The 12,056-nt window shown below is 41.0% G+C and overlaps 2 protein-coding genes across 5 annotated transcripts; both read left to right on the top strand.

Moving 5' to 3' along the window:
* The first annotated feature begins 1,303 nt into the window (after positions 1-1,303).
* LOC115749165 (ninja-family protein mc410) lies at positions 1,304-4,863 on the top strand. Of its 4 annotated transcripts, XM_048277232.1 has the most exons (4): positions 1,324-1,459; positions 2,038-2,206; positions 2,558-3,607; positions 4,090-4,863. In XM_048277232.1, the coding sequence occupies exons 3-4, from the start codon at positions 2,659-2,661 to the stop codon at positions 4,545-4,547; spliced, it is 1,407 nt and encodes a 468-aa protein (XP_048133189.1). In that variant the 5' UTR covers positions 1,324-1,459; positions 2,038-2,206; positions 2,558-2,658; the 3' UTR covers positions 4,548-4,863. The 4 variants fall into 4 exon arrangements, with proteins under 4 accessions (XP_030541727.1, XP_048133188.1, XP_048133189.1 ...); XM_030685867.2 differs by lacking the exon at positions 2,038-2,206 and having other exon boundaries at positions 1,304-1,459; XM_048277231.1 differs by lacking the exon at positions 2,038-2,206 and having other exon boundaries at positions 1,323-1,459; positions 2,544-3,607.
* A 3,138-nt stretch (positions 4,864-8,001) lies between these two features.
* On the top strand, positions 8,002-9,643 carry LOC115749167 (E3 ubiquitin-protein ligase ATL42). Its single transcript, XM_030685872.2, has one exon. It carries the CDS (start codon positions 8,195-8,197, stop codon positions 9,467-9,469), a length of 1,275 nt encoding a protein of 424 aa, XP_030541732.1. The 5' UTR covers positions 8,002-8,194; the 3' UTR covers positions 9,470-9,643.
* Positions 9,644-12,056: the final 2,413 nt, after the last annotated feature.

Genomic DNA, 12,056 nt, shown 5'->3' on the forward strand with positions numbered 1-12,056 from the left:
ATTTAATCTTTTGCGGGCACGACATGCAATTGGAAAAACAAAATGACCGATGACGCATCAAGAAAGACCTCATGTAAATTAAGTCAATCAATCGTGAGAATCTCAATCCGTGACAAAATTGCTTAGTTGTGAAAATACATTGCAATAGATAATAGTAAATTACACACTGAGCGTAGAGAAACTTATTTAACGATGAAATCATTTCGGATTTCCACCAACGGAAAATCTTCTCAGAGTTGTGATTCCAAACCCCGAAGAATCCGAACTTGAATCCGGATCCGGATCCGGGTCGTATTGCCCATTTTGCATATGGTCTTTCCTCTCTCTGTCCGGATCTGCATTTCCTTTACCCCGTTCATGGGCCGAAGCAACGCATGAAGCTCGACCTAGAAAGGTTGGTTGCAGATAAATATTCTCGTGCTCATATCCATGTCACGTATACCCAAAATCAATTTCCGTGGTACAAACACTCTCTAACTGTCGTATTTGCCCCAAACTGATGTACTGATGTCATATTTACCTCAAATTAATTTTTACGTCAGTACACTCATCCCATATTTACCCAAAGTTAGTGCATCCGCGCCTCAATTACCCAAAAAAAAAAAAAATCATAAGTTTAATACAAATTGGGCCAAATGTGGCAAGAGCATATATGACACATGTGTACCGACTGATTCATGATTTTTTTGTGACAGAGAAGTTAGTTTGGAATAAATATGTTACGAGAATATCATTTTGGGTAAATCCCGCATGAATGTGTTAGTTTGAGGTAAATATGGCGGTTTGGAAGTTTTTGTGATAGAAAAATCATTTTAATGTAAATGCGGTACAGATGTTTTGGTGTGAGGATTTTTTTTTTTTGGAGGTATCGGCGCTATAATTTAATAACGAAAACTTGCGAACGATAACGAAAAATTGATTTCCTTTTGTTATACAGTAAGTCGAGGGACTATACCGTTACATTTCGCGATCGCGGATTGAGCTGTGGTGATCTTCTCCTCCTCTTTCTCGCAAGACTAAATTGAATATTTAGAAATAAATTAGGAATTGATTTGAACAAATAAAAGAATTCACGAATGACATGGCATAACGGGCTAAAATTTAGAGGCTATCGGCCGTGTCCAAAATTTTTTTTTTTAATCTCTTGGGATCGTTTTTGCAGGTGTGTTTTTTTTTTTTTTTTTTTTTTTGGAGCACTAAAAGGTCGGAGTTAAATGATTGATTTAAGTTATAAAAAAAAAAGAAAAGGAAAAAAGGGATAATGTTCATGAAAAACACATGCTGAAAATAGAACGAGAGAAAAATTGCAGAAGAAAAGCTGGGGTTTCCAGCCATTCTCTCTACTGCTGCAGTTCCCACAATCGAGACTTGCTCTCTCTCTCTCTCTCTCTCTCCCTGTGTGAATCGCACCAGTTGGACCTAGGGTTCGGATTTGGATCGCGTCTTCCTCCGATTCGAGGTCTTCCTCTATCTCTTCCTAGCTCTGTTGTGAATCTCTTCCACTATTTGCTTTAGATTAATGGACGAAAGAAGAGGAAAAAAGAGAGAAAGATCGGTGTGCATGTTGACGAGGCTCATCTGAATGGGAGAGAAAGCTGTTGATTTGCGGCCTCACGTTCTATTTTTTGACGGTATCTTGAACTTTGATTGAGACGAGCTCGATCGATGTATGTCATGCTTGTCTGGTGGTTTTCGGTTATTGCATTGTTGTTCTGTGATCTTCTTCTTCTTCTTTTTTTTTTTTTGTTGGGTTTCCACTGTTCTGGCTATTCTTGCGCTTGGTTCAAGGGCGATCGTGGAGGGATCTCAGATTCAGGGAGTTGTTGCCGAGAGAAGTTTGGTGAAACCAATGGCTTGTGGTCAGATCCCCCAGGCTTAGCATGTGGCGTGCTTATCAAATTGTTTTGAGGGGGACGGTTTGGTTGAAGTGCAAGCATTTCTATTCTTGTGTTCGAATTATTATGTTATTGCCCTTTTTGCTTTGTATGTTGTAGATATTTCCTTTCCTGACAATGGAAAGGTTCGCATCTGTGTCAGATTACTTAGCTGGGAAATAGCCTGGGAGTTGGGATTGGGGAAGATGGAGCTGATTCTGTACCTGATTTATATAGATTTGGAGTGTTGTTTGTTTGTAGAACGTGCTCTTTGAGCCTACTGGAACATGGGTTTGGTTCCATCTATAAGGAAAAGAAACAAGTTGCTTTGAGTGAGTCAGCTTCTTGTCCTACGTGGTGGCGGGAACACCATGACTAGATCATAAACAAGGTGGTATCTTTGGTTCAAAGCATGTCGGTCTCGCTAAAATCCTTACCATTGGTATCTTCACTAATAGAAATGCATGTTGCGAGTGCATGTACGCATGTACCTGCCTGGACATGCTTACATGTGTATATCCTCATGTGGGTGCATGAGTTCTTGATCTCTTCATATGAAATGAATTCTTGCTTTTAGCTTCTGCCCATCTGTTTTGGTGCATATCTTCTCTGGACCAAGTGTCCTTTTCTTTTCACCCTTCTTATATCTCACACCTTGATTGTGGTTAGATGGTGTTGTTCAGGCCCCAAATATTGAATCCTGCATCGTGATGTTGGGATAACAAAGATTAACTGAAGGATTCTGATCCCCATCGCCCTAGAAAAGCACTTCCTCCCTGATACGATGGAGGACGAGAATGGCCTTGACCTTGGTTTGGGTCTCTCTTGTGGCGGATCTGGTGGCAAACTTAAGGGAAAAAGTGGTACTGGTACCTCGGACTTGACGGCAGAAGATGATAAGGGGAGCAGAATAGTTGGTGACTTCAATGATTTTCTACATGGTGGTTCACAAAAGCAGGACTCTGGAGCTGGATCTCAAAGTGATTCAGTAAAACCTCCAGAAAACTTCTTCAGAGATCTTTCAAAGGCATCCAATGATGCAGATGCTTCTGTGAATTTGAGTGGAAAAGGACCATGGGTTGCTGGGATTTACAGGCCTTCTGAAACCAATGGAGAAAACCAGGCAGAGATGAGCAATAAAAGGAGAATGCCTTTTGATGAGATAAATTATCAAAATAAGCATGGAAGAGAAGTTAATTATCGTGATGTGCATGACAAGCCTAAAAGTTCGTACATCTCCATAACAACAGAAGATGGTTCAGCTGCTGATAACGAAGACGTGGCAGATTCAGAAGTGGAGGGTTCAACCTCAAGATTGGCCCAACACCATGATGACAGCTCTAAACGGTTCAATCCAGAGCTTGCAAAAGAAGCTCATGGGTTCTCTGACCGTAGGCCTGCGGAATTGCAAAACCAGAAGAGATTTCATACTCCACCAGAAAATGAGTTCAAACTTGGGAACTCAGGTTATGGCATTCCATTCTCTATCCAACCGATGAACATGGTAAATGTGTCCCAATCAGTCACCCCAAGGGACTCTAACTCTACACCAGGCACACCTTGTTATCCACCTGCCGGAGCTATACAGCCAGTGAGTCCAGCTAATTTGCCAATGATGTTTGGGTACTCACCAGTTCAACTTCCGACAATGGATAAGGATCACCCATGGGGGTTGGTTCCTCATGCTCAACAGCCGCATTCTTCATACGCAGGCAAAGTTCTGCCTAACTTAGGTAAAATTAATGCTAGGCCGGAGTATTTCAAGGTTACATTATTGTGGTGTCTTCAATATGGAGTGTTGCTTTGAGTATACGTGTACCTATTCCAAAATTGCGTCTTTTTACCTTATAATCATGACAGGTAGTCAAGTGATTAGCGTCGCCTAGTATAGAAGGTTTGTATGACCTGTGTACCTTTTGTGGTGAGATTACCTATCCTTTTCACTTAAGATTTAGAAATCTTTCAGCTGTATTTTGTTGCTGCTCAAGCACTAATATAAATGACTTAAAGAGTTATTGCTACCACAAATATTAGAACCATTCATAGTTGTTATGAGCATCTATAGCGTATGATATTGATGATGGGTGCTGTGACTATCTGTTTTCATTATGCATAATATGTGACATGGAAGGTTTTCTCTTTCTCTGCTTCTCGTGATTCATGTCTGCCTTTATTAATAAGTTAGCATATGATAATGCATCCCTGTTTGTTGCAGCCTCCAATCAAGTGGTTTCTTGTACTTCACCTGAGGTCACCCAATATGGTGGGAGGATGCCCGAACTGGTCAAAAGTGAGGAGAAACAGCACAGGTCTGAAGAAGGTTCCTCTACTCGGACAGAAGAAGATGCGAAGGGAACAGCTGAAGGCTTTTCCATAGACTTCTCTGCTATCAAGCCAGGTATTGCTGCGGATCTGAAATTTGGTGGATGTGGTTCCTATCCGAATCTCCCTTGGGTTTCTACTACTGGACCTGGCCCAAATGGCAGGACAATTTCAGGCGTTACTTACAGATACAGTCCAAATCAAATCAAGATCGTTTGTGCTTGTCATGGTACCCACATGTCCCCTGACGAGTTTGTCCGGCATGCAGCAGAGGAGCCTGCTAATCCAGATGGTGGTGCCGGTTTGTCAACGTTACCAAACAACAATCCCGCAGCCTCTGCCCAGAGCTGATGCTGTACCAGAGAGCCCCTGTTGGCTGATATGGCTGGCCTCTGATCAATGGAACAGGATGTGGCTTTGTATATTAGTGAGATCCCCTCACTTCCTGACTAATTTACCTCTTCGGCGGTGTACTTTTTGGCCTGCTTCATTAATTTCTGCAGTAACCCGCTTCCCTAGTTTCTGTATGTATTAATGTCCTAGAATCTAGAATCGTTCTCTTTGTCAAATAGTGCTATTTAATTGTTCGGATTTTGCATTATGTATTTCGAATTGATTTCATCTATCGAAAGATCTGTTAACAACATAATGCTAGAATGCAGTTGAACTCTTTTCCAGGCTACGGCGTTGAATCTCAATGCTGGCGCTGCGACTGGCCGCTTTCTGTATGTGCACGCAACAGCTGCTTCATATGCTTGAGGCTTGAGAAAAACCAAGTTCGCTTGGCTTCTTAATGTGTGAAGAGGTTCGGAGCTGCTCTTCCATCTACTATATTAAGCATCGTGTCCCAAAAGCATATGTAGGGATGATGATAGCCCTTGTTAGTGAGTGTATAGTTCTTGTAGGAATTGATTTGCTAGCAGTTAATGATAGGGGCTCCTTGGGACCGAATAATCTTTTTACTGTCACCTAAGCAGAAAAGGATTCAAAAACTCGGTCTCAGTTACTGCCTACTGGTGAAGGTGCTGAGGCAAATGACAAAAACTAGTTGAATGGCAAGACATTAGCCGGCAGCAATTGGAGATTTCAGTTATTGACAGTTGCTACTTATAATTTGACTCCTTCGTGGCGGTCGTGATATAGACGGGCAGATATCGATCGTAGAAACACCAAAATATCGAGGATGAAATTACAACTACACATGAAAGGTAGTTGAAACTGGTTTACAAAAATTGACATGTTAAGTGATGCGGTGAATTCTTACTAATCACGGACATAGATTGTGATCTACTTGTTCCTTATTTTATTATTGCAGATTTTGCAAGCGAATTCATGATTGTTCTGACTTTATTTGACCCGAAAACACGGTACAAAAATAAATCCTCCCCATTAATTCTCAGCATGGACAAAAGATGGTCGAATCCACCATGAATTCATCCGTCATCCTTGCATCACAATGCCTTGACGACCTTCCTCTGTTATTTCCTTCATTCATTGCTCATGTGAGTCCAGAGAAAGTATCGCCGCATGTTTGTGTTTGTGTTGATACCTCCCTGATTGTTCTTTTTAATAAAGTGTAGTCTAATCATAGACCAATGATTAAGACAAGTAGACAAAATTTGCTGTTTTGCCTTTCTTTAATTGATCCGTGTATGGCACGCACGCCCTAGAATAATGAGATAATGAAATAATTTGGTAATTTAAAATTACATCTTTTAAGATAGGCATTAGCACGCATTTTATCTATTATTTTCTAATAGTCAAGCTAATCGTCGCGTAATTTGTATGTAAAACGACCCTCATATCATCAGTTAAATGTCATCGCGTAAGCGATGATTATGATTATTGATACGGATACCGTTATAAACTATATTAATGCGCAAACATTATCCTTGTGATTCCTTGCACAAGTTTCTCTGATTTTATTATTATTTTTTTTGGTCGAACTAATTTTATTAACTAAGGATGTCATTATGCGTTGACATTAGAAGATAAAAAGGGCTAAAGTTTGGTTTCATAATTAGACATAGAAACACGGCCAAAGTAATAGACAGAAAAAATAAGGGTTTCCCAGAATAAAGCGCTATCTTTTCGGAATATCTAATGCAAATCGCAATTTGTCGTAACAGCACCAAAGAACCAAGCATCGAGAATAGTAAAACCGAGCGATCGGACGAGGGTACCACAGTGCGGGAACATTTCTAATAAGAACATGAGATGTATGTGTCCTTAATGCATCTATTCCAAACTTAGTCAATTTGATGGGTCCCATATGAATTTCACTAGATCAGAATGATCGGATCCACAAATCGACATAATTTTATAGTCATTCGGATCACCGAATTCACATCGAAGTCATATCCCCCAACTCTGTTTCTTGTTCTTCAAGGCCAACATGTCCGTCATCTAAGATACACCGGATCCCTCAACACCTAAAAAAGCAATTCTGAACAAGCTGGGCAGAGCATGTTAGTATTAAAACAAAACAAATACATCAAAACATGTTACGGAAAGAATCTTGAATCTCAAATGTCTTAGCATAACTTTCAAGTTGCTAATTTCTTTCTACTCTCATGAAGATAGGTTGACATGGGTTTAAGGAATCGATCGAACATACGACATGCGGATACCGAAAATGTAACGAAAACGCGGCCTCATTAGCTTAATTTAGCGTCCTTGACTTGAATTGCTTATTTTAGTAGGCTCCAAAAGTCAGTCGTTTGAATTGCTTGTTGCTTGTTCAAATTTGATAATTAGCATCCACGACAACTAAGGTTAGATTAAGGTTGGCATTTCGGGAAAATTACCAAAAAAGCCCTAAATCTATTGCAATTTTACCAATTTAATCCTAAACCTTTTTATTTTTAAGCCAATTGAGTTATAAACCTTTTGCATTTATGCCAATTCAGTTCATCCGATAAACTTTGGTAGGCCAAAAATAAAACATTTGAAAAAATATATATTCAAATACAAATAAAGAATTGCCACGTCGGCGCTTCACCAAAGTTGGCGAGAATGAAATGGATTGACACAAATGTAAAAGGTTAAGGACTCAATTGGTTAAAAAACATTAAAATTGAATTGATATAATTATAATAGATTTAGATTATTTTTTTTATAATTTATTGTCGGCGTTTCTTTTATGGTCTTCGTTGTCTTGCCTGGACTATGATGATGGCCTATGCAGTGATCTCACCTTGCTTGAACCCAAAAAGGGTGGACTTCTTCAAATTGTTTACCTCTTTGCTGGATTCCACACGCACCCCCCAAACATTGACTTTTGTTATTTGCATCATTTACATTTCTTTTTTCTGGACTAAAAGGAAGACAATTTCTTCTTCGCAATGCTTCTAAACCAATCAATTTCCGGATAAATTTGGTCAACCACAAAGTAATTTGATAAGTCGTCCGAACCTTTTTACGGGCGGACAATGCATGATTTTTCACCGCGCGTCGAGTAACCCGAATGAACCCTTTTATCGGTTCCGAAAACGTGTCGAGCAAGATGAAGTCGCTTTCTCGATCGTCACTTGGTGTCGTGTTAAGAGGGGTGGTTGATGATCGGAGCTTAATTTATAGGATTAAGAGCAAACCATAGAATTAAAGAATGGTAAAACCGCATTAGGACTCGGAACAGTTGCCACTCCGGTGAATGACCTCATCAAGTTGCTGTCTGAATAGCTCTTTTCACATGAAGATGAACTCAGTACGGTTAATACCGCATCAGGCGATGAATTTCTTTTAATAAACAAGTCTCTCCATCTCTCCATCACTAACATGAATTTTCCAACTTAAAAAAGCTTCCTTTGGAGTATAAATTAGCCCAATGAGTTTGGACAGGCATGAACAGCCTGAGAACAGATGAAGAAATCTCATGAACCAGAGGAGGGATTCTCTATTTAGAAGTGGACCAACTTCTTCCTAAGGCCAAACCAAAACGGATAGAGTTTCCGCGCATCTCGAGATTCGAGGCCGAAGGGTCAGCTCTCGATACTCACATGAATCGAGCCGGCGTCTACGTCTTGATCTTCTGTTCGGTGGTCTTCTTCCATGTCGAAGCGCAAATTTCGCCTAGCCAGGATCCGATTTTCCAGCAGGATGTGTCGAATTTCCAGCCGAGCCTCGGCGTTGTCATGGGATTACTCTCCCTGATGTTCTTTCTCGCTTGCGTCCTTCTTTGTTATGCGAAGTTTTGTATTTCCCGTTCGCCGGCCATCCATGGAGACCTGGAAGCTCGTTTTGGGCTCACGAGGTCGAGATCCCAGTTATCGGGCATCGACAAGACAGTGATCGAGTCGCTCCCTTTCTTCAGGTTTTCCTCGCTCAGGGGATCAAAAGAAGGGCTTGAGTGCGCGGTGTGCCTCGCCAAGTTCGAGGATATCGAGATCCTCCGGCTGCTGCCTCAATGCAAGCACGCCTTCCACATCGAGTGCATTGACCGCTGGCTCGAGAGCCACTCCAGCTGCCCCCTCTGCAGGCACAGGCTGAGCTTGGAGGACCCAGCGAGCTTCACCTACTCGAGTAGCATGAGGCTGTGGAACCAATCGAGCCGACACGAGGACTCGAATCCGGAGCCACTCTTCATCCAGAGGGAGGAGGAAAATCGCGGGTCCTCCAGGTTCGGCATCGGGAGTAGCTTACGGAGGATGTTCAAGGCCGATAGAGAAGACGAGATCTCGATCCGGGACGAGCCTAGAAATGCTGATCGGGACCCAAGAGCGGACCTGCACAAGTTCAATCACAGGATTTTCATGTCTGATGTGTTCTTCAATAACAGGTGGAGCAATGTAAGCTCTTCAGACCTGATGTTCCTGAATTCGGAAATGCTGAGCTCCGTGTCAAGCAACAGGTTCTCTTCCCTGGAGGCCGATCCTGGCCAGTCCAAAACAAGCAGAGCCAATAAAGAGGACCAAGTTGGGAAGATCAGGGAAGAGATGGAGTTGAAGAGACTGTTCGAGAGCAAGCTCAGCCCCAAGAGCTTGACTAGCTTGGTCCCGACCGCGGGCCTTCCTCCTCCGACGGTGACACGCGGGTCGAAGTATCTGGTGCCGGACGACAAGAGATCCATGTCCGAGATCACAGGGGTGTCAAGGCTCGGGGGCTTGAACATGAAGAACAGGTACCAAGAGGCTTCCTCACATGACAATGGCGGGTCAAAGGAGGAGAGAATGAGAAGGCTGTGGTTGCCAATTGCCAGAAGAACAGCTCAATGGTTTGCTAACAGAGAGAGGAGATCTCAAGACTCTCAGAATCAGACACAAGAAGAAGTATAGTTTTCTTTTTTTTTTCCTGCTGTTTTTTTTTTTTTTTGGGGACAATTTATAGGTTTGACTTCTGTATTAATTTTGATTTTCTGTGCTCTTCTTTCCTTAATTTTTTTTCCTTTTTCTTTTTGTAACATGTTTCATGAATATCTCATAGAGAACGAAGTAGGCCCATTTGAAACTTATGCGTCTAAGGGTGAGCATGGCAACACTTCCTACTTTAGAAATCAACCTTTGGCTAGAAGTTGATTTTTTTTTACTACTTCTGGAGGAAAGTAATTTTTTTGTACTTTTTCAATTGGCTCCAAAACTATTTTTGGAGCAAAAAAATGCTCAAGAAATAGAAAAGTTAAGTTGCGTGACCAAATGAATTTCTGCTCCGTAAATTGCGTTACCAAATAAACTTCTGCTCTATAAGCACCTTTGGAGCAAAAATTCTATTTCAGAAATGTTATCATGTGTGCATCCATATTTAAGAGTAAAAAGAAAAAGAAAAATTTTCAGGTAAGTGTTGACACCTAAAAATAATCCAAGAAGACTCGTGACAAGCACGTGAGGGAGCGACAATCGCCTATAGGAAAGACCACCGACGCAAGGTACGTATCGATCAAACAGATGCCACGTGTCGGGGTAAATTCTAGTGTCATTTCTTTCCGTAACAAGAAAAGCACGCGGAGAAGAGCCACGATCAGAACGGTTACCAAAAGATTGGCGGTAATCCCCACGAGGTAAAAAGAAAATGTGTGAAGACCAAGAAACCGTCGAAAGAGTCATCCACGTGGCTTATGGAAAATGATAGAACGTGGGGCCAAAGGAAGAAACCGCTCGACGGTTACTAAAAAGTCTGCCTATAAATACCCCGTAGTAACAAGACACAACAAACACAAAACACTTATCTTTTCAACTAGCTCTTAGCCTTTAGTCTAGCCTAGCCATAGCTTTCTAGATTCCCGTCGTCGATTCAATTCCGGCGAGTTTCATATCCAGAGTTAGGTGTCGTCGATTAGATTTCGACGTCCGCTCACTAGGATAAGTACCGTTGATTCAATTCCGATGTTGTACCTTTCCTCCATCTTGTCCAAGACCGTCGATTCAATTTCGGCATTGTGTCATACAATCCACCGTCCAGTGCTGTCGATTGAATTCCAGCATTGTGTCCTACATTTATGTCCGACCCTGTCGATTTAATTCTAGAGTCGTGTCGAAGCTTGCTACACACCTTGACTATTGCATGTGTTGGGCTGTCAAAGTTATTGAGAGTCCGTAACACGCCTTTTGTGTTAACAAAGACATCTATCGCATTTGACACTCTCTGTCCAAAATTGACCCAGAACTCCTTTTCGGAAAACGAACGGATTAAGTTCGATAAAAGATTCTCGCGTTAGCAACCCCTTTTGGGCTTTAGTCATTTTGGGCCAAGAACTCATAACTACGAAGGCCCCGTCGAAGGATTTCGATACACAACAGTAAGTTTCAAATATTGGTGGTCGAAAAATGTGACAGGTAAATCTTTTGTCCAAGAACTTATTGGTAAGTTTCCAAATTACCATCTATTTTACTAATCTACTGTAATTTCAAAGATAAATGACTCTTACAAGAAATTATCTATCTTAATTTGAAAGACTTACCAACTTTTCTTGGATAAAATTAGCAACTAATTTTTAAGGTTTCGACACTTATTTGATTGAATTACCAATGGGGAATCGATTGTTTCCAATTAACCAACGTTTGTAATATATTGAGCAGTTTATCAGCATCTTGAGGTTACCAACTTTTGCACAGAATTACCAACCTTGATCCGGGTGACTTATTGACTTTTCTCTATTTAAATAATTGTTTATGCACGAATCCTAAACATGTTCTCCACTTGAAACTTGAAAATGTTCAAATAAAAATCACTCTAAACAGAACTGTGTTTCGAACCCTAGTCACTACTTTCTCACAACATTCACAATTCTGAGAAGATTTATTGAAAGTTTTATAAGATGTTTGGCATTGATTGTAGCTGCAATAGCTCTCGATATAGCGTTTAAGTATGGGTGATTGATTCCAAGGCGGTCTGATTCCCATCATGGAGCCGAGAACCGAATCAGCAGGGCCGGTTCCTAGTTTGTGGAACTAGGAATTGGCCAACCTAGTCCTGGAGCCCGACTAGTTCTGTCCGATTCCTAGTAGGTCCAGGAACCAGCGCGATTCCCTTTTTTTTTGTTTTTGTTTATTTTCTATTCCCCGCTAGACTGCAAGTGTGTATATAGCTACAAGTTTAGCGAAATCTCATCATTTGGATTGGACAAAATACTCACACATCGCACGTGAAAAAGGAGTTTGCAGGTATCCATAGCCACATTAGTATCAATTTCTCAACCAATAAGGTGCTAACTAGTCTGTGAAGAACCACTAGTTTTAAGCTAAACATACGTTTATGCCTATAGAAATTCACTTAGAACGCGTTTGGCAACGTTTCTAATACTGGGAACAATTTCTAAGTAGAAATGATTTTTTTTTATTATGTTCCTGAAAATAGTTTCTGATCGGAAGAATGCATTTAATAACTACACGAAATTTATATTTCCAAAATAGAAAAAAAAAACATAAA

This window comes from Rhodamnia argentea, chromosome 4 (assembly GCF_020921035.1).
Source record: "Rhodamnia argentea isolate NSW1041297 chromosome 4, ASM2092103v1, whole genome shotgun sequence".
Lineage (NCBI taxonomy): Eukaryota > Viridiplantae > Streptophyta > Magnoliopsida > Myrtales > Myrtaceae > Rhodamnia > Rhodamnia argentea.

Coding starts and splice junctions, on each gene's coding strand:
- LOC115749165 (XM_030685867.2), top strand. CDS start 2,659: ATGGAGGACGAGAATGGCCTTGACCTTGGTTTGGGTCTCTCTTGTGGC. Junction 3,608..4,089: donor CAAAGTTCTGCCTAACTTAG/GTAAAATTAATG, acceptor TGTTTGTTGCAG/CCTCCAATCAAGTGGTTTCT.
- LOC115749167 (XM_030685872.2), top strand. CDS start 8,195: ATGAATCGAGCCGGCGTCTACGTCTTGATCTTCTGTTCGGTGGTCTTC.